The sequence below is a fragment of the Vombatus ursinus genome, unplaced genomic scaffold (genome assembly GCF_900497805.2).
Source record: "Vombatus ursinus unplaced genomic scaffold, bare-nosed wombat genome assembly UNPS02009173.1, whole genome shotgun sequence".
Lineage (NCBI taxonomy): Eukaryota > Metazoa > Chordata > Mammalia > Diprotodontia > Vombatidae > Vombatus > Vombatus ursinus.
The window spans coordinates 11,452,875-11,473,869 of NW_020948951.1; the positions used below are offsets into that span (position 1 = coordinate 11,452,875).

General features: G+C 45.4%; 1 protein-coding gene across 2 annotated transcripts; it reads right to left on the reverse strand.

Annotated features, from left to right (window-relative positions):
• Window positions 1-4,422: 4,422 nt before the first annotated feature.
• PGLYRP2 (peptidoglycan recognition protein 2) lies at window positions 4,423-12,163 on the reverse strand. Of its 2 annotated transcripts, none has more exons than XM_027851211.1 (7): window positions 12,047-12,163; window positions 11,766-11,870; window positions 10,273-10,375; window positions 8,617-9,609; window positions 7,332-7,542; window positions 5,731-6,025; window positions 4,423-4,992 (listed from the first exon to the last, which is right to left on the reverse strand). In XM_027851211.1, exons 3-7 carry the CDS (start codon window positions 10,334-10,336, stop codon window positions 4,972-4,974), a joined length of 1,584 nt encoding a protein of 527 aa, XP_027707012.1. In that variant the 5' UTR covers window positions 10,337-10,375; window positions 11,766-11,870; window positions 12,047-12,163; the 3' UTR covers window positions 4,423-4,971. The 2 variants fall into 2 exon arrangements, with proteins under 2 accessions (XP_027707012.1, XP_027707011.1); XM_027851210.1 differs by having other exon boundaries at window positions 11,987-12,163.
• Between the last annotated feature and the right edge of the window lie 8,832 nt (window positions 12,164-20,995).

Genomic DNA, 20,995 nt, shown 5'->3' on the forward strand with positions numbered 1-20,995 from the left:
GGGAGCCTGAAAATATTTATTGCATTTATTCTAGACCTTTTCTACCTTCCCACTTCCCCAAATAATCACATAACCAAGGATAGAGCGCTAAATTATTTTTACGTATTAGGGAAAACAAATCAGAAAAGCAACGAGGGAGCAAACAGAACACTCAGTGTTTGGCGTGGGGGGAGGACAGGACACTGATCACTTCAGGCAGGAAATACTTCCAGTGATTTCTTTGCTTCGATACTGCAAAGGGGACAATTCATCATGGCCTTCTCCCTCCACTTGGAGCCATGGGGCAGGGGGATACATTTATGAGGGGGGCTGTCTCTCCCAAACGGGAATCAGTCCACAATACAGGGGCCACACTTACCACAGCAGGACCTCCAAAATCCCTTGTTCTCCTAAGTCTTTTGTGGATGCAAATGCAAGGCAGGAAACTCCCTACATGTCTCACTCCCTACATGTCTCTCTCCCTCCAGATGGAGAATACTCTTGCTCCTCTAGATCATCTCATCTTTCTCTCTTCTTCTGCCTTCTGAAAAATCTCTAGGAAACAGTCCTAATCAACTACACACACAGCCTCCCAAAGTTTCTTTCCAAAATGTCTAATGGCATAAATTATAAGAATTCTTGTGCCTGCAAAGCAATACTACGATGAAATTTTGATAGATCTTTTCCATTTTGCATCTGTTTTCCTTCCTCCAGTTTCCTCTTTAACTCTTCTTGGGATGCTCTGACTTAATTGAGTCTTACTCACTTACCTTTCAGCAAACTTGTCTTCTTGTCCCCTACAACACAAACATGACTTTTTGCTGTTTTGTGAGGCAATATTACTAGTAATCTTCCATTCTCTTTCTCTGTAAAGTTTAGCAAATGAGTTAATAATCTAAAATGCTATTGCCTTTGATGGCCTTATCTCTCTGTTTGGCAAGGAGGTCAAACATTTGGTAAGTGAGGTGGTTTCTAGAATCTGTGTACCTTCTTGTGGTGATTGCTTTACATAAGTTAAGTTTCCATGGTAAATGATGACAGTCTGTGTATGGTCGTCTGTTTCTCATTTTTTTTTGTCAACTACTTTTAAAAAAGGTGGTATTTTGTTGTATATTTGAAAGGAATAGCAAATTGTGCATAGCAGATTTGCAGTTTCATGTGCAATCATCTTTTTTTTTATTGTATATGCTTGTTTTATTCCATAAATGAAAAATAAAATTTAATGATTCAAAAAAAAGATCAGTTTAGAACTGTTTTAATTGTTTGCTAGATATGTCTCTCACTTTCAACCTTTACTCCAATTTAGTGCTGATTTTGATCATCATCTATCAAGTTAATGGTCAAGTTAATCTGTACACAGATGATTTGGAAATGACTATGCACTGAAATCAGTAACTAGTCATTTCCTTTCTGCTAAGATACAATCAGTTTCACTGGGGGATGGGGTGGCAGTGATGCTATTTGGTGCCGTCCATGTCCAGGGTCTTCTAACTCACTTCTTGAAGAAAGTATTCCTGCTCTATCACTGTGAAGCTTCTGTTCAGTCTACAAGCCTTCAGCATCTCTCATTTTTTATTCTTGAGTCACATTTTCCAACTTGTTTTTCACCATCCTTCCTGATTGCACATCTTTGTATTGAGTCCGTCGACTTAATTTGGAGAGAGTCTCCTTCAATTCTTTATACAATTTATCTGCTTAATCATCTTCTGCAAAATATATTGGTAAACACAAAATGGTTATCTTTGAATGGTGATCTTTTTCTTATGTAGTACTATAATCTGAAATAACCAAAGGTCTCATGAGATGATATTTCTTATTACCTTTGTACTCATGATAAAACCAACTCCTTTACTTGCTTCTTCAAGGAGGGCCATGTTTTATTTAACTACAACTTCCTTATCCCTTCTGGGTTCATTTATAGTGAGAGTGTCTGTATGATTCTGCTCGTCTGGTACTATGCCCACTTGACCACTGGGCAAGATTCTCACACATAAGTATCTTAGGAAGCCGAGGCAGAGACTGAGATAGTTGCTATACTTAGAGTAGAGTTATTTTTAATGATGCTTTTCCATAGGCAATGATGATCTAGGCCTTCCTATCATAATCTAACTTCATCCCATGATGGAGGTTGCCCTGGTCATGAGGAAGAGTTAATTGGCTCTACAATTCTTTCCTGACTCTCACTCCTTTTGTGAGCCCTGGGGCCAGAAAAACTGGGAATCATAGTGGATTCCAGGGATGGGTGGCAGGGACCAGGGATGGGGCTTGAGGGGGATAGACTGGAATGAGCCAGCGAAGAGCCTGGCATTGATGGGCAGAAGTGTCATGGCAATTCAGGCCTCATCCCTGGCACTTCCTCTTTCCCCTCTTCAAGGGTTACCAACTAGGTCATAGAGCTGGCATCCCAGGCTTGGCTGGTAATATTCATGGGTCCCAGGGGTGCTATCAGTTGACAAGCGGTACTGAATAGAGATGGCAGTGCTAGCTGGCTCTAGGAGGTTCTAGGTTAAAGGACACCAGGTTGGGTGGAATAGTCTTACTCTATGAAAAACTGTAAAGAAGGCTAAACTTTGAGTCAAGAGAGACCTTTGTTCAAATCTCACCTGCAGAATTCAATGGTTTCCTGACTACAGTCAAGTGACCTAATTAGTCTGATTTTTGGCTTCCTAATTTCTGAAATGGGAATGAAGAGTGATAATTGTAGTATTTACACTGAAGGATTGTTGTGAGGAACAAATAAGATGATGTAAACAAGTGCTTTGTTAACTTTAAGGTCGATGTCAAGTTTTCCTTTTGTTGATGGGTAAATTGTAAATTAATGTTTCAAGTCTAGTGGGGATTGGACACATATGTGAAGTCCATCAGCTTGCTGAGATGACTTTTCCACATGGAGAAGCTAGGGAGTGTCCTTCCAGGAGAGATGTGGTGACGTGTAATGGACGTGTGTAATGGCCTTGTAATGGATGTGTAATGGCCTTGGAGTGACTGGAGCATTCTGTAACTGGTTTTGGTTGGCTAACTACGTGGTGAATAGAATGCTCTTTAACTGGCTGTGGAGATATTAAAAAGTACACTAGATGTGTCCACTGCTCTCTCTTGGCTGGACCTCTGCTCTTGGTCTGACTACCTTGCTGTCTACACTGAGACACAAGGATGTAAGGGGAAAGGCCTTGGGCCCTCTCCCTTGGAGGCCAACACATGACTCCGTGAATTTGGGCCTTAATCCTTTGTCTGCTTAGGTGGCCAAGGACTCAGACACCCTCTCTCTCAGGGCAATGTGGCCTGGAGGTGGTTACAGTCCTTAAGGCCCCTTACTGTATAGTCTTACCGGACACTGTGAGTGAGTCACCAGACCATCTCGGACTACAAAGAGAGGCCCATAGCCAGTGGAAAAAAATTCCTCCCAACCACATGGTAAATCAACTGGAACCAGTTACGGAATGTCCATGTATGCACTTCCCTCACATGCTATCATGATTCAACTAGAAGCCTAGTGTCTTCCACATGGAGAGGCCATCTTAGCAGGCTGATGGGGTCTGCACATGCACCAGATCCATATTACCTAATGGGGGGTGAAGGGGTGGGGGGGGAGAAAGAAGGAAGTTATGACTTCAAGGTGACCTTTCAGGCCACCCTCATGGACACAGTACAACTCACTAGAGCCACATTGGCATGTGGAAGAGGAGAAAGCTGGTTTGCCAATCAAGGAGAACAATCTTTGCCACTCACCTGCTCTCCAGAGATGACTATATGGGAGTGTGTGTGGCAGCCTCGGCACCAGAGTTCTGTCTTGGCAGTTTAGCAGATTGCTTTCTGGATTGAGTCAAGAAGACCTGGGTCCAAATACCCACTACAACACTTACTAGCTGTGAGACCATGGGTAAATCATAACCTCTCTGGGCCTCAGTTTCCTTATATGTAAAATGAGGATAATACCTGCAGTACCTATATAATAGGGTTTTTGTAAAGCTCAAATGAGATCATATAGGTGAAACGCCCTGAAAAATCCAGATATAAATCTCAGTGTTGTTATGTGCTTTCTCTATTTCTCACCTGGCTGGACTAGTCTGGGATACCTCTGACTTTTCTGACATAAGAGATACCTGTGCTCCAGGAAGCTTGTTATTGGGACAAGTCCAGCAAGATCCCATCTGCCTTGGTATGCCCCCTCCTCACCGCCCCCCCCCTCCCGCCTCCATTTCTGATTCGAGGGTGGAGACATTTACTCCCAAACCTCCATTAAATGGAGGGAGCTCACCTGAAACATCTCATTTCTCACCTGGCTGGGCTACTTTGGGAATTTTCGGACTTTTCCACCATGCCCCAGTTTTTTTTTTTTTTTCCCTTCGCGTTGTGTTCTTCCATTAGATTGTAAATTAACTGGGGGATTGTCTGGCTTTTTTGTATTTGTATCTTCAGCATTTAGCACCGTGGCACAAGGTAGTCACTTGATAAATGTTTATTGACTGATTGATCGATGGACCATTGTGTCCTCACTCTCCTCCCCAGGAAACACATTCAGACACTTAAGTACCTTCTTAAGAATAAGTATGTACATGCTTAAGTATTTGTAAATGGGAATAATCTCAGGATGTCGCCACTTGGGAGGACCTTAGAGCGCAAAGTCAGAGCAGGGGGGGAATCTTATAATACTGCTTATTTGAGCTGGAAGGGACCCAAGAATAGTAAGCATAGAATGTCCTGACTTCAGAAGGACTGAGAAATCACCAAACACAGCCAGTATAATTCCGCCGCCCCTCCCTCCGCCCCCCACACTCTCATTTGACATATGAGGAAGCTGAGACCCCAGAGGAAAGGAAATGACTCATCCAAGGTCATGCAGAGAATTAGTGACAGCTGGAAATAGAACGCAAGCTTTGATTCCCAGGCTAGTGGTCTGAGAACACCCTGCTTCGCACACTTAAGGACTCAGTTCTCCTCTTTGCAGCCTCTGTATTTAGCGGGTTGAGGAGACTGATAGATATCTCTTCTTTAAGCTTTCTTCTTCACCTCCTAGAAAAGATGGCAATATTCAGAGAAGGTCCTAGGACTCTGGCGGGCGGCGGAGGGGGGCAGGGTGGGTATGGGGAGGAGAAAAAAATCTATATATCTCATACCCGGCCAAGGGCTGGACCTGTGACTTCCGCCTGAGCTAGGGAGGAGGGAGAGTAGGACCAGAAGGTCGGAGGAGAGGATGGAGATAGTTGGTTTAAGTACCGGAATGGTGTCAGTTAGGGTGCAGGAAATAAAGTTGAGGCTAGTTCTGGGGGTGGAGTCAGGGGTAAGGATTGGGAAGCGGTCTGGAATGCGGTTCAGACTAACTAGGAGAAGAAACAGGGTCTTGGTAGGAGCCAGGAGTAAGGCTAGGGGGCAGTGACCAGCTTGGGGCAGTGACCAGCTTGGGGCAGTGACCAGCTTGGGGCAGTGACCACCTTGGGGCAGTCAGGTCGGAATGGGGGGGGGTTGGAGTCAAGGGCCAGGATAGGGCAGCTGCCTGAGATGAAGTTTGGGAAGACTAGGGTCTTGGTAGGAGCCAGGAGTCAGGCTACGGGCCGTGACCAGCTGTGGGCGGAATCAGGGCGGAATTGGGCTGAGGGGTGGAGTTGGGACCAGGGGAAGAGACAGAAAATAGAGATGGGGCAGTCAGACCTTGGGCTGGGGGCGGAGCCAGAGGAAGGCATGGGGGCGGAGCCTGGAATCAGACGGTCGCGGTCCGGAAAAGGGCCGGGGTTGGGGCCGTGGGGCGCTCACCCTGAAGCTCGGCCACGTGCTGATGTGCCGGTAGAGGGCGTCCCCTGGGCAGTCGGTGCGGACTAGCTGCCGGTGGCCTTGCGTAATGTAGTCCTGCCGTAGGTAGCCCGCGCGCAGGGCGCAGCGTGGAAGGGTGTCGCGCACGGTCCTCAAGGCGTGGGCCGCGGGAAGTGTGGCGGTGTAATTGCCGATGATGGAGACGCCGAAGCCCAGGAAGTTGTGGCCGAGGGTGTGGGCCCCCACCCAGTGCCAGCCCCGACCCTCGTACACGTAGCCGTCCGTGCCCACCACGAAGCTGCCAGGGCGCAGGTACGAGAGGGTGAGGGCGGGCATCTGGCACAGCCTACGCCTGGTACCCCTTCTCCGTCCTTGCGCTTCACCCGTTCAGATCCTTGCCCACCTGGGAAGAAGCTCAGAGGGCATCCCTTCTCTAATCTCCCTGAGCAGGGGTGATCCAGCCTGCCCTGGAACACTTCTAGAGATGGGCAGCTCACTACCCACCGAGACTGCCCATTCCACTTGGGGCAGGTTCTGACCTGAAAACTGCCTCTCTTTAATTAACACCCATAGGGCCCACTTGCTTCCTTTTACGGCACATAGAACAAGATTGCCCTGTCCTCCCCTTGACAATTTCTGGGCTGTTTAAAAACAGGGAATATATGTCCCCTAACTCTTTTCTTCTAAACATTCCCTGCCTCCTCTTATGGTCTGCTTTCAATTCGCCTCCTTGTTCTGGTTGCTCTGCTTGTCATAGGATTTGGAACTGGAAGGGACCTTGAAAGTCATCGTTCTAATTCAACCCCCTCATCCATAAAAGGAGGGTCAGAAAGGTTAGGTGATTTACCCAATGTCACACAATCAGGAGTGTCAGAACTGGGATTCCTACTAGGTTCTCTGATTCCATTAAAAGCTTCTGCTGCCCCCATCCTTAAAATATGGTGCCCAAAAAACAGATCTCCATGCCCCAGGAGGAGTTCTGACCAGCCTACAACTCTTCTTCAGACACCACAATCCCTTTCTTTTCTCCGTGCCCCGCCTCCCCACCCCATACACTATTTCACCTCTACTTCTCTATATCATAGAATGGATGATTTCCTGCAAAGATCAACCCAAGTTTCACCTTATGCTTGACACCTTTGCTGGTCTTCCCTCATCTGGCCTCCCCTTCAATTATCTTCTATTTATTTTGCATATGTATGTATGTATGTATAGATTGTTATTCACTTGTTTCAGTTATGTACCATTTGGGATTTTCCTGGCAAAGATACCAGAGTGGTTTGCCATTTCCTTCTCCATATAGATATAAATATATGTACATATATACATTATATCTATGTCTGTTTCTCTATATATGTCCTAATAGAGTGTAAAATCCTTGAGGACGAGGACTCCTTCGTTATCTTTTTATCCCCAGCCTTTCTTCCCACCTAACCCATTGCCTGGCACATGCTAAGCACTTAAATGCTTATTGATTAATAAATGCAGTGGGGTCATCGTCTTCCTCATCTGGACACTAGGTTTCATACAGTCCACTGTTATCCCAGCCTCACTGTAGTCTCCATTCCCTCTTGCCTCCCTCCCTTTTACCTCTGCTTCCTCACCTATAGCCGATGTCATTCCAGCCTCTGGTGTCCTGGTGGAAGCGTTGCATGCTTCGCATGTCAGCAGCACACTGGGAGAAGCTGGTGCAGGGTTTGTGGGGCTCATAGGTGTGGTGCACGTAGAGGAACCCCAAAGGAAGATGCAGCATCCTGGGACTCCCTCGGTAAGGAGCTGCTTCCCAGCGACAGCGGGGCAAGATGGCTGGACATTCTGGGTGACAGATGAGATACCAACGTCAATGTGTTTCTGACAGTGAAGGGGGAAATGAGGGGAGGGGTGGTGTCTCACCTATAACAAGTGTCCCAAAACTTCACATAATTCCTCAGAGGGAGTCAACCACACACACACCCAGCCCTGGTAGAGTCCCCTTCTGCCTCAACTTGACCTCCTGCCTCAGAATTAGAGGTGTTTAGGGCAAGGGCATCTGAGGCTAGTGGCCCAGTACAAACCAGCACAGAACCTAGTACTTGTGGTTGTTGTCTCTCACTTTTGGTCCAGCCTTTCTCACTTAATTTGCTCCAGTGAAGAATCTTTGCCTCCTTTTCTGCTTGCATCTGGTTCTGGCCCTGGTTTACCTGTCTAGTCTCTAGTTTAGGTCTTCTAGAAATTGGTCTAGAACATAGGATGTCAGAGTGGATGAAGAGTTCAGAATACCTATGTCAGTGTCAAGAGAGACTTTACAACAAGGAATGTATGAACTGAAGGGGACTTTAGGAAACAGGATCATAGATTTTAGCTGGAACAGACATGAGGAGTCTTCTAGTCTATTTTTAACAGAGGAGTCAACTTGGGACCTGAAGAGTTTAAGTGACTTGCTTAAGGACACACAGTTAGCAGAAATTGGATTTGAACCCAGGCCCTCTGACTCTAAATCCAGTTCCTGTCAAGCAGACCACAGGATGACAGAGCCAGAGGGACTTTGGAACTTGGGCTAGTGAGGCCCCAATGACCAAGGGCTGTCCTGCCTTTCTCAAAACATTCGGGCTGGACAAGAGTCTTCCACATCTGAAAACAAGGCAAGTTCCAGAAATTCCAGGTCTGACCTATTGTAACTCCGTTCTATCTGGGATAGCTCCCAGAATATATCTTGGTTAATCCCAGTGGAAACCACTCCCTCCCCCCCCTCCAACTTCCTCCTTCCTTCTCACCCTCCCCTGCCCCCCATAGGCAGGAAGTGATTGAGTCTAACAGCTGGGGTATCTCCTACTAGAAAGGCCTCTTTGATTGCTTAACAATAGTTCCTGGTGTGTGTGTGTATACATGTGAAAACAGATTCCACCTCACCCAGGAAGGCCTCAGTGAACTCCTTGGCAGCTTGGGTAGCAACTTCAGCCAATTGGGCTTGGGATAGATTTGCCAGCTGGGGGTGAGAGGGCTCTAACTCTTGTATCAAGAGCAAGGAGCCCCATACCTGCTGGGCTAGGGCCTCCTGTGAAGTCAGGTTGGCCCCGTTGTCCCTGCGGAAGTTGCTCCGAAATTGGGGATCCCCACCCACCCCTGCTCCATAGTACTGGGTCAGTAGGTGACTGAGTGGTGGTGGGGGTTTAGGGCCCCTGCTCAGGTAGTGCCCTAGCAGGGCCCCATCTAGTGCCCCATTGAGGAAGGCTACAGTGAGGGCAGAAGGGGCCTCAGAGCTCGACAGGGAAAAGGTCTTGGGGGCTGAGATTTGGTCCCAACAGCCATCAGGCCCAAGGCCTTTGGGAGTTTGGGTCCCAGGGCCTGGGAGGAAGGCTATGCCTAATGCTCTAGCCAGAGTGACAGCCAGGAGATTATCCACACTGGTTGGGGAGTTAGCATGGACATCTGGGAGAATGCTGGGGTCCAGGGAAATGTCTCCAACATCTTGGGGAGTCGTGCTGACTTGAGGGGCCAATGTAAGTCCTTTCTTGTGAGCATCTCTAACTTCAGAAGGGGAAGCTCTGAACTCCTGAGGAATGGCGATAGACCTCCGACCATGGAGCCCAATCTGGAGCCCTGCCAGAAGGGGCTCCACAGCCACTGTGGAGCCATCTGGTGCTAGTACTACCCCATGCTCTTGCCCAGAGCCCACTCGGTGCTGGATTAAGCTGGTGGCTAATGCTCGAAGTTCTGGACCAAGAAGGTCAAGCTGGAGCTCTGTTGGAGACGGGGCCCCTGAAAGGAGGAGATGCTGGAAGAAGTCGAAGGGACTCCCAGACATCAAAAGTAGACCAGGGGCTGTGAGATGAAGAGCGGGGGCTTCTTGTTCTATTTGTGCTAGGATCTGGATAACTGAGTCCATATGCAAAGGCAGGGATGCTGTAGGGAAAGAGGAAGATGATGGCTTAGAGGCTTGCATTCTTCAAATTCTCCCCTCTCCTCCTTGCCTCATTCTGTTGGACTTGAATGAATTTTTCATCCAAAGAATTGGGGAATTCTCTTACTCATTACCATGTGGGGATCTAGGCTTCCAGTCACAGAGGTATAGGATATTGGAGCTGGGAGGGGCCTTAGAGATTATTCACTCCCACCCCTTTATGCAAGAGCTAAAGGGGACTTTAGGCCACAGATTTTAAGATACTTTTTCAGATAAGAACCCTGAGGGCCAAAGAAGAAGTGACTTTTCCAAAGTCATACAATAAATCAGTGGCAGAGCCTATCTCTCTATTATACCATAATCTTCCCTTTGCCCCCACTTCCTTCTTTCTAGATTCCTCCACCCCGGACTCACCTCTTTCCCCAAATTTAGAATTACTAGTTCCTACCGATCCCATACCCTCTGTCTTACATTCCTAATGTTGACCCCAAATCCACATGCCTCTGGGACTTACATTCCTAATATTGACCCCAAATCCCTATCCCTCTGGGACTTACTTTCCTCTTGAACACAGGGAGATAGCTGTCAGATGCCCCAACCCTAGCCCTCTAGACAGACCATGGGAGTCTCCCCTGAGACTCCCATGGGTGCTTCCCTGAGCACACCTGCTCTCAACTCAGGCTGCAGCAGGACATCCAGCATGATGAAAAGGCACCCCCAGAGCAACATTGCTGAGCCCTGGCAAAAGGGCCTTCCTCAGGGAAGAGGCTGTAAGAATCAAGACAATTAAAGGTAAAGTCCAGGAGTATGATGCTGACCCTGGTAAGAGGATTTGGGTTGTAGGGGATGAGAAGGTTCCACTCCTGCCAGGAGAAAAGAGGAGATTGAATGAGGTGATTAAGGATTCTGTCTTCTCCAGACTGGAACTCCATGACCTTGGAGTTGGCTTCATCTCCTTTGTGTCCTCCCTACCTCTTCTGATTAGGGATGACATGGAACTAAGATATAGAGGTCCCAGATGGTCCAACCTAGGATCAGGGAACCTGAAGAGGGTAGAATGGGTTAGACAGAGCAGGATGTGTGGGTAGGGGCTTATATATGCATCTCCCCCTCTTCCCAGTATAGGAGTAAGTTCATGTCCTGGTACCAAGCCACCTTTTGCCATTGGCTTCCAGAGGAGGCCTGGTGGAGCCTGGCCACACCTTATGGAGGACCTCCATTTTCCTATCACTCCCCATCCTCTCTTCTCTGCTTCTCCCATCCTCTTCAGTCATGCCCTGCTCTGCCAGGCATAGTTCATGGACCTGTTGAGGGCACAGGGAGGGGTCCCATCATCTCTCCTCCTCTCCTTTCAGCAGTCCTTCCTGAACAGGGTGGGATCAGGATAAAGAAGCATTGGTTTGTCATGCTTAATTGGGAACCCTGTGTAAATCCCTTTCCTTCATCTGACCCTTAAGCCCTCGTACATAGTTGAACAATTTTAGTGGAGTTAATTCTGTAGTCTTTTGTCTCCTCCCTTCTCCTCCCATGTCTAGGAGAGTGCCCTCTGTTCAAATGATCTCAAAGCTCCTCATGGACACAACCTCCTCACTCTCCAGTTCGGGGCAATAAGGCTAAGGATGACTTTCCTCATTCGCCAGAAGGGGTAAACAGAAGCCAAAATAAAGGGATATTCTATCATTGCTAGTGGTCCTTCTGCTTCTGGGTGAAATGTGTCAGGCACAACTAGACCAGGACATAAGGTTCCTCCCACGTAGCCCCATCAGGGGCTATCACTTAGCTGGGGAATCCTAGGTTCAGCCCTGGCACATACAACTGGAAAGACAGGTTGGCTGGGGGGTGCTGGTGGTGTTCCTGTGATTTGGGGAGGTCACCATACATCAGCACCTCTCAGATACTTGGGGACCAGTCTTCTTGATTGTGAGTGGAGCAGGGTGCAACCCAAAGATTTCTCCTAGTTTCCTTCTCAGAGAAGGAAGGGCATCTACCTAGGGAGTTGGAGATGACAGTAGGACCCCAGAATCCTCACTCTTCATGGATCAGGATATAGTAGAGCTCCAAATGCTGTTCCTCCCCTACAACAGCATTTATCTTGTGACTCTGCCCTTTCACGGTGCTCCCCACCCCTCCAACAACCCCCCCAGATTCTCATCCTTACCTCTTTTGTTGATGGCCCAAAATGTTCACTCCACAAACAGAGATCTGGAGAAGGGACTCCGGTGTCCTGGCTCCTGGGCCCCTACTTTCACTCCCCAGTCTTTCACTGTAAAATGAGAAGGTTGGATTAGATTGTCTCTCTTTCCAGTTCTAAAATGTAAGATCCTATGACCAAATCTGTTCCAGTAACTGCCCGGAGTTGGGAAGCAGAGGTGGCCTCACCCAGGGCAAAGTAGAGCCCTCCCTGTACTGGTCTCAGGGCTCTGCAGGCTGAATACTCACTGCTAGTCTAGCTGCCTGCCCTTTATCCTCAGTCACAGGCGGGGTAGCAGACTCCCAAGTGGCTGTTACTATGGTAGATTTCTTCACTTACTGCGACTTTGAGCCTGGGAAGTTCCCATGGTGGCCCAGAAGAGACTATAGCAATGGCAAGGGGAGGGGCAGCACGGCTAGGAAATCCCCTGCTGGGGTCAGGAAGGGCAATTCAAGACAGGATAAGGGGAAGTCCATGCTGGGCCCCCGTATGTGTTCTCTGGCTTTGTATCTAAGTGGGAAAGAACTTTATAATCAACAGTTGTCTAAAAGTTGGAACGGCCTGCTTCCTGAGGGACTGCTAGATTCCTCATCACTTGAGGTCTTCCGGCAGAAACTAGATGGGCACTTGGCAGGTACCCTATAGAGAAAGAATGCCTGTCCAGGTACTGTCCCTTTTTGATGCAGAGAACCTGCGTCCTGATGGTTCTTCAGCTATGAGTACTTAGGCCAACTAGTTCCTAAATGGCACCAGGGACAGAGTCATTGGGTGATGATGGGGACAGAATTTGGTTTAGGTTAACAGTAACTGACATTTACATTGGCTTTATGATTTCCAAAGTGATTTCTATCCATAACCTCATTTAATCTTTACAACAACTCTTATGAGGCCCATAGATTGAAGATTTCATTGTTCTGGGAAACCCCTGGATATGTTCTGGAGCTCTCTGGATATCACTAATTATAAATCTATAATTAATAGTCGAGATAAAAAAGGACTTGCCCATGGTTACTCAGTAGTATGTGTCAGAGGCAAGGCTTGAACCCAGGTCTTCCTGCTTCCAAGGTAGTCTTCTTCCCAATGTCCTGTGCTGCTTCTACAGGTAGGTGCCCCCATTTTACAGGTGAGGATACTGAGGGTACTTAGATACTTAGAGAAGTGAGGTGACTTGTCTAAGGTCATACAGCTAGCTAGTAAGTGCCAGGGGCAGGATTTAAAACCATGTTCCTGTTGACTCAGAAGTTTAGGGCTCTTTCCCCTCTACCATATTGCTTTTCTGGCATGAATGATAAATCTTGATTGGGATTTGGTGTATAGTTAAGGTGAAAGTCACTGCTAGTATTGAGGTCAGAGTCAACTTTGTTAGAATCAGGTTAGGTTTAAGGTTTGGGTTACTGTTAGGATTAGAATTTGGGTCGAAGTCAGGGCCTGTGTTAGAGACATGCTTAGCTAGCTTAACATTAGGATTGGGATTATGGCTGGAACTGGGACAGAATTAGTGCTAGAAATGCATTCATTCATTCATTCAAGTTTTTCTGAGCTTGTTTTGTATAAGGCTCCCAGCTGAGTACCTTGATCTTCTGCTGTTCTCATCTTGCTCATTCCTATCCCTAAGTAACTCCTTCTCTCAGTGGGATGTGGTAGAGGGTCAGAAGACCTGGTTTGAGTCTTGACCCTTCCACTCACTGCTCTTCCTCTGCTACGTGCTCCTTTACTGTATGACCTTGTGTTAGCCATTTAACTCTCTTTTCTCATCTTTTAGATGATGTGCTTAGTCTGTATCTCTGTAGTCTATCCAGCTTTAAATCCTGGTACTCCTGGCTGTTCTGCTCCTTTGTCAGAGTTTCTGAGCACTTCAGGAAGAAAACACACAGGCCTATTTATGGGAGTTAACCCTTACTGGGTCCTTTTTGTTGCAAACTATGGGCATATAGGGGTGAGGGCATATAGTGTTGAGGGACAGACACAATGATCTGTGAGGAGAATGACCCCAGGATACCACTCCAGGCTTCTCTATGACTGGGAGAAATTTCACAGTCACTCCCAGCGAAAGGCAATGTGGGTCCCAAGAACCGTCCTCCTCTACCTTCAACACTGGATGTTGGTAGAAGGAGTACTAGCTCATCTTCCAAAGAGTCTAAAATATGCAAGGACTGATGCCCCTGGGGGAGGGTGGCCCAAGGTGGTGCCAAGGTGGCAGGTCTCTGAGGGTGGTAGCCTGGTAGCTGGGGAGAGTGTAGGGTGGTCAGCACCACATGGCTTGGGATGAGCTGGAGGGTGGCTGAGAGTATGATCCTTGATGCCCTGCCTTAGTTACAGGCTTGACAGAAATTCTTTTTTCTTCTTCCATTAACTTCCTTTCACATTCCCCAAAGATGACTTGATCCTAACAACCCTTCCAAACTCTCCTTTCTTCTCAAATCCTTAACCTTGTTCAGCAGATAACCTTGCCTCCTACTTCACTGAGAGGATCGATGTTGTCTCTTGTGAACTCCCTCATCTCCTCTGAAAACTGTTCTCTGCCCTTCCCTCCAGTCTCAGAGGATGAGGCAGCTCTTCTCTTTGTCAAAGCTGATTTCTCCATTTGTGCCCTCCGTCCTATGCCTGCTCACCTTTGTTGGGATCTTACTCAATCTTTCCCTCTCTACTGGCTTCTTTCCTGCTACCTGCAAACATGCTTAGGTTTCCTGTATGCTAAAAAAAAAAAAGTCTTTACTCCACCTTACCACTCCTTCAAACTATCGTTTTATCTTTCTCCTCCCATTTATTGGCAAACTTCTAGAGAGAGGAGTGCACCTTGATTTCTTCACCACCTCAATTCTGTCAATAAATATTTGAGTGCCAGGCACTGGGCTAAGCTAAGGGGAGACAAAGAAAGGCAAAAGACAGTCCCTGCCCTTGAGAAGCTCAGAGTCTAATGGGGGAGACAATATACATGCAAACACCTATGTGTAAACAATCTATATATAGGATAAAAAGGAGATAATCAACAGAGAGAAGGCATTGGAATTAAAAGGGATGATGAAGGGCTTCCTGTAGAACATGGGATTTTAGCTGGGATTTGAGGGAATCCGGAGATGCAGATGAGAAGAGAGAGTGTTCCAGGCATGGGGGACAGTCAAGGGAAAATGCCTAGATCTGGGTGATAGTGTCTTGTTCAAGGAACGGCCAGGAGACTGGCTTCTGTCTCCACCAACCAACTGGAACTGCTGTCTCCAAGTTCACAATGGCTTTTTAGTGGACAGACATATAATATTTTCTCATTCCGACGTTTCTTGACCTTTTTTGACCAGGCAATACTGTTGACAACTCTCTCCTCCTGGACGATCCCTCCTCACTTGGCTTTTGTGCTACTTTTATTTCCTGCTTCCCATACTGGTCTAAACACTGTGAGTCAGTCTTCTTCAACAGTGGGTCTTCCTCCTCCTGGCCCCTGGCATGAAGGTCTACAAAGGCTATCTCCTCTTCTCTGCCTGTTCTTTTTTTTTGGGGGGCATTTCATCCTTGTGCATACATTACTCTTTTACTTACCAAATTACTTAACTTCCCTGGGTCTCAGTTTCCTCATCTGAAAAATAAGAGTGTTAAACTATCTGGCCTCTGAGGTCCCCTCTAGTTTGGCTTTGTGGCATTAATTATCACTTTTATGCAGATGGCTCCTAGATTTATTTATCTAGCTCCAGCTAGATTTATCCAATCCCTGGATCCAAAGCCAGTTGCATTTTTAATTGCCTGCTGTATACCACCCTGATGTCCTGACCACACCTCAAATTCAACATAGCTATAACATCTTCTCCCCAACACACCTGTATCCTCTCCCAACTTCTCCACTTCAGTTAAAGGCACAACCATTTTTTTAGTCATCCTTGACTCTTCCCTCTCTCGCTACATCCAATCAGTTGCCAACCCTTTCCTTTCTATCTCTACAATATCTCTTGTGTCCATAAGTTTATCAGAACTCCATTGCCACTGCCCTGTTATAAACCTTCATCGCCTTTATATAACACTGTCTTAACTGGTAATTACTGCCCTCATTCTCTCTTATCTACAGTCTACTCTTTCAGAGTGTCAAAGTAATGTTAGTACGTACCATTTGCCACTGAAAAATATTCAGTGGCTACCTATGACCAATAGAATAAAATAAAAACTCAGCTTGACAAGTAAGGCTCTTCACAATCTGGCTCATCCTACCTTTCGGTCTTATTTGATACAACTTCCTGTCACAAACTGTGTTCTAATCAAACTGGGCCGGCCACTTCAGCCTGTCCTTTCCCACCCCCAAGTCTTCACAGAGTTATAGAATTTGTGAGTCGGAGGGGACCTCAGTGACCATGAGTTCCAACCCGTAGACTGAAGCAGGGATTGGTAAACTGTGCCCCATGGGCCAAATCTAACCCACACACTGTCTTTGTATGGATTGTAAGCTGAGAATGGTTTTCACATTTGGAAATAAAATCTTACTGGAACACAGCCACCCTCATTTGTTTACTCACTATTTATGATTGCTTTTCTGCTGCAACAGCAGAGTTGAATAGTTGTATAGGATACCATATGTGACTTTCTCATCATTTCGCACTGCTGCTCAGCGTACTACAAATCAGTGATGCAGTTATAATTCAACAGCATTTTGAATGCCATGTGCATAGCCATACCATGGCTTTTTTCCCCTTAATTATCAATTCATACACCTCATATCAAAACAAGAAGAGGAAAAAAAATTATGTTTTTTTTTTTTAGTTCAGAACTGAGATTGAAGTTTTTTTTGAATGAGAAGTATACTCAACTACTATTATTTGACACTAAATGGTTTTGGAAATGAACTTTTGCTGCAGATTTGATAGTATTTTTAATGAATTCAGTCCAAAATTACAAGGCAAAATACAGCTTATATGTGAAACATATACTTCCTGTTCTGTTAAAAGTTAACATAAGAACAAGATCTCCATTCCCACACAAATTTGCAGTGAATAGATTTTTCTGAGCTCAAACTACAGTTTCAGCAACATTCTTTGGAGCTCAGTGAAAGTAAAAAAGAAATTTCCACATTTCAAAATTCATTTAACTGTAGAATTGGGGAATTTCCACTTAATCCTCAATTGGAAGCGATTAATCTGCAATGTAATGACCTGCTTAAAGTAAAATATCAAGATAAGAATCTAAAAGAATTCTGTAAATGCTTTCCAAGTGATGAATGTGTGCAATTAAAACCAAATTCTCATGGATTGATATCAGTATTTGGCAGTAACTATCTGTTTGAAAATAGATTTTTCAAAGATAAAATATGTAAAGTCTCATTACAGATCAGCAATAACAGATGAACAACATTTGCACTTGATTTTGATGATGGGGAACACTAACTTTGAACTCCAATTGAGCAAAATGCTATCCTGCCAAAAAAGAAATTCATTCTTATTAGTAGGACCTGTATTACAAAAAGTATACTCAATTATTATATTTTGAATTTCACTGATAAAGAATTGTGGAAATTTGTACCTGTGTGATATGCTTGATTTGGCTCTTGGCCCATAAAGTCTAAGATATTGCCTATCTGGTCTTTTACAGAAAAAGTTTGCCTAATCCTAGAGTCTAGGACCTAGACCAAAGGAACGCTGTAGAGCATAGAGCCAAAAGTCATGCAGATTCTGCTTGAAAGTGTCCAAAGAGGGAGAAACAACCACCCCACTTTGGGAGAGCTTTCATTATTTGAAAGTTTTTACTGAATTGATCTCCTGCAACTTCCACTTGGTTCTGCCCTTTAACCTCCAACAGAACAAACATAATCTTTCTTCCACATCGCAGCCATTCAAATCCTTGAAGATGGCTCTCCTGTGCCTGCCTTGAACCTTCTCTCCTTCAGCCTAAACCTGCCGGGTTCCTTTAGCTGCCCTTTATATGTTATTGACTCCAGGCCTTTCACCAACCTGGATGCCCTCCTCTGGGCACACCCTCCTCCTGTTTATCAATGTCCTTCTTCAACCAAGGTGCCCCAAACTGAATGCAATAATGCATTTGAGCTCTAACAAGGGCAGAGCACAGTGGGACTATTACTCTTCCTCCTACCTCAATTCCCAATTCCTGGAAACTATGCCTGTCTTTATGTAGCCCAAGATTTCATTTGCTTTTTTGGCTGTCACATCACAGTGCCTCAATGGCTCCCCATCACCTTTGGGATCAAATATAAAATCCTCTGTTTTGCGTTTCTCTGCTTTGCATTCAAGGTACTTCATAACTTGGCCTCCACCCCAACCCCTCACCAACCTTTCCAGTTTTCTTACACCTTATACCCTCCCACATACTCTTTGATCCTTGAGCAAGAGCTCCATCTCTCCACTCCAGGTATTTTCTTTGGCTGTTCCCCCTGCCTGGAATCCTTTGCCCCCCTCATCTCTACCTCCTGGCTTTCTTCAAGTCCTAGCTAAAATCAAACCTTCTGCAGGAAGTCTTTCCCAATCACTCGTAATTCTAGTGTCTTCCTTTTGTTGATTATTTCCTATTTATCCTGTATATAGTTTGTACATGGCTGTTTGCAAGTTGTCTCCTTCATTAATTAGACTGTGAGATCCTTGAGGACAGGACTGTCTTGGGCCTTTTTCTGTATCCCCAGAGCTTAACCCAGTGCCTGGTATAGTAGGCATTTAATACATATATATTGACTGATTCTGGTAATCTGCTAAAGCCTATGGATACCTTCTCAGAATAATGTTTTTAAATGCATAAAGTAAAATACATTAAATTACAAAGGAAACAAATTATGCTAAAATCCAGTTATCAAAGTATTTTGAAAAATAAATTCACAGGTGGCAAAGGTAAGAACTCCCTTGGATTAAGAGAGGCCCCTGGATTTACTCCATGGTGGGGGCAAAGCCAAAGAAAAAGAACCTGACCTCCCCCATCTTGTAGTTGTGAAGTTGATGTCTTGTACCCGAGGGGAAAACTTTACATTTATACTCAATGATTTTCATTATTAGGCTCATCTCTGTGTTTGAGCTTGTGAAGATCCTTTTAGATCCCGATTCTGTCATGCAGTATGTTTGCTTTCCCTAAGTCACTCATAAAAAAGTTAAACAGCACAAAAGTAAAGAACTCTGGACAACTGCACTTGGGTCTTCCTAACTTCCTACTCAAATTGAATTTCCTAACCAAATTTCTGTCTCTGTCTATCCTCCTTCATTGGTCCAAAACCCTCCGAGTCATGTACACTATTTCTTTTTCCTTCTTATTTGACTCAAGTCCTTCCCTTCTCTCCTATTCCTTCTCCTTCTGTAGAAACCAAAAGTAGAAGTACTCCAAACCCCAGGCCTGCCCTCCCTCCCCATTTCTGACAGTTGAAATCCTTTTCGTCTTTCAGGGACCTGCTCACATGCTTGCTCCTACCCAACCCTTCCCTAATTCCCCCAGCCAGAGATGATCACTTTCTTGAATTTCTCAGGTGGCTCTGTTAGACCTCCAGGTGCTCATTACATTCTAACTTGTAGTATACTTATTTCTATTCCACCTTTTAGATTGTAAGCTCCCTCAGGCAGGGATCAGGGCATTTTTCATCCTTGTATCCTCAGCACTCAAGGGTCCTTGCCCACAGTAAGCACAGATTAAATATAATGAGCTGAGTACAAAAATGAGTAACACAGTCCACTGCCTTCCGGGAGCTTATAACATGAGGAGATAGGCACGTACATGTAAAAGGAGATTGAGCGGTCCCTTAAGGTCTTGTTTTCCCAATTATTCTGGTTTCTGGATTCTCTGCTTAGCTTGTTTTGCCCTGCACTTGCTGGCAATCCCTTCTCCTGTTTGGATCCAATTGTTTACAAATCACTTAGAACTCATATCCTAACAAAAGTCAATCTGTTTAATTTGATCACGAAAAGCATAGTAATGCCAGAAACATCAAGTAATAACACTGCTATTTCTAACCCTCTGGGGTGAAATACTCTTTCTCTCTCCCTGTCCTCTTTCTGCCTCTGTCTCTCCATCTCCCTCCCTCCCTCCCTCATTCCCTCCCCCTCTATCTCCCACTTTTCTCTCTCCTCTCCTTGTCTCTTTAATTCTGTCTTCTCCTCCCCTCCCTCCCCTCCCTCCCCCACTTTGTCTATCTGTCTGTCTGGCTGTCTCTCCCCTCTGTCCTGCCCCATGGACCAGATACCATGAGCCTTTCATGATTTTTCATATTGTTAGTGCTTCACCACCACATAATTACTTCATCTTAATTTTGTCCACATTTTCTATCTACTTATCTCTGTCCGAGCTATTTCCTTCTAGTAGACCTCTTTGGATCTCCAGTACCTAACCCTGTGTTTCCTTAACAAACAGTAGGCATTTAATAAATACTTGTCAAGCTGAATGGGAAAGGGGGAATGGGCACACAATTCTGTCCTTCAACCCTGGTGCCTCTTGGCATACTTCAGGTACTGGGCAGGTATCACAAGGCTGATGGTTGGGGAAACAAACCTGAGTCAGCACAGTGGCCCCCATACCTGCTTTGATAGGACAGCAGTGGTTGTTCACTCAGTTATATTTGCAGCCTTCAAGGGGCAGTAGGGCTGACTGCCTTCTTTGTCCTCAGTACAACCATGTTAATCCACATTCTTTTTATTTTTCAATTTTTTTATATTTTTCTTTCTTTTTTTATATTTTCCCCTCCAAGTGGGAAAGGACCTTCTAATGCTTTCAAGACTGTATGACCTTCATATGAAAAAATTCTAGCTGGAGTAGTGGAACTGGAGTCAGGAAGACCTGAGTTTAAATTCAGCGTCAGACACTTATTAGCTGGGTGATCCTGGGCAAGTCACTTAACTTCAGTTTTTTCAACTGTAAAATGGGGATAATAGTAACTCCTCCCTTACAGGGTTGTTGTGAGGATCAAACAAGATAATATTTGTAAAGCACTTAGTGCCTGGCACTATATAAATGCTACCTATTAATTAGAGAGACATAAATTAAAACAACTCTGAGGTTCTACCTCACACCCATCAGATTGACAAAGTTGACACCCTTCTCCCAAAAGGAAGTGACAAATGCTGGTGAAGTTGTGGGAAAACGGGTATATTAATACAGTTTTAGTGGAGTATGGACTGGTCTAATCATTCTGGAAGGCAATTTGGAACTATGACCCCCAAAACTATTAAACTATGCATAACCTTTGACCCAGTGATATTATTACTTTTTTTTATATCCTCAGAAAGATCAAAGAAAGAGGGAAA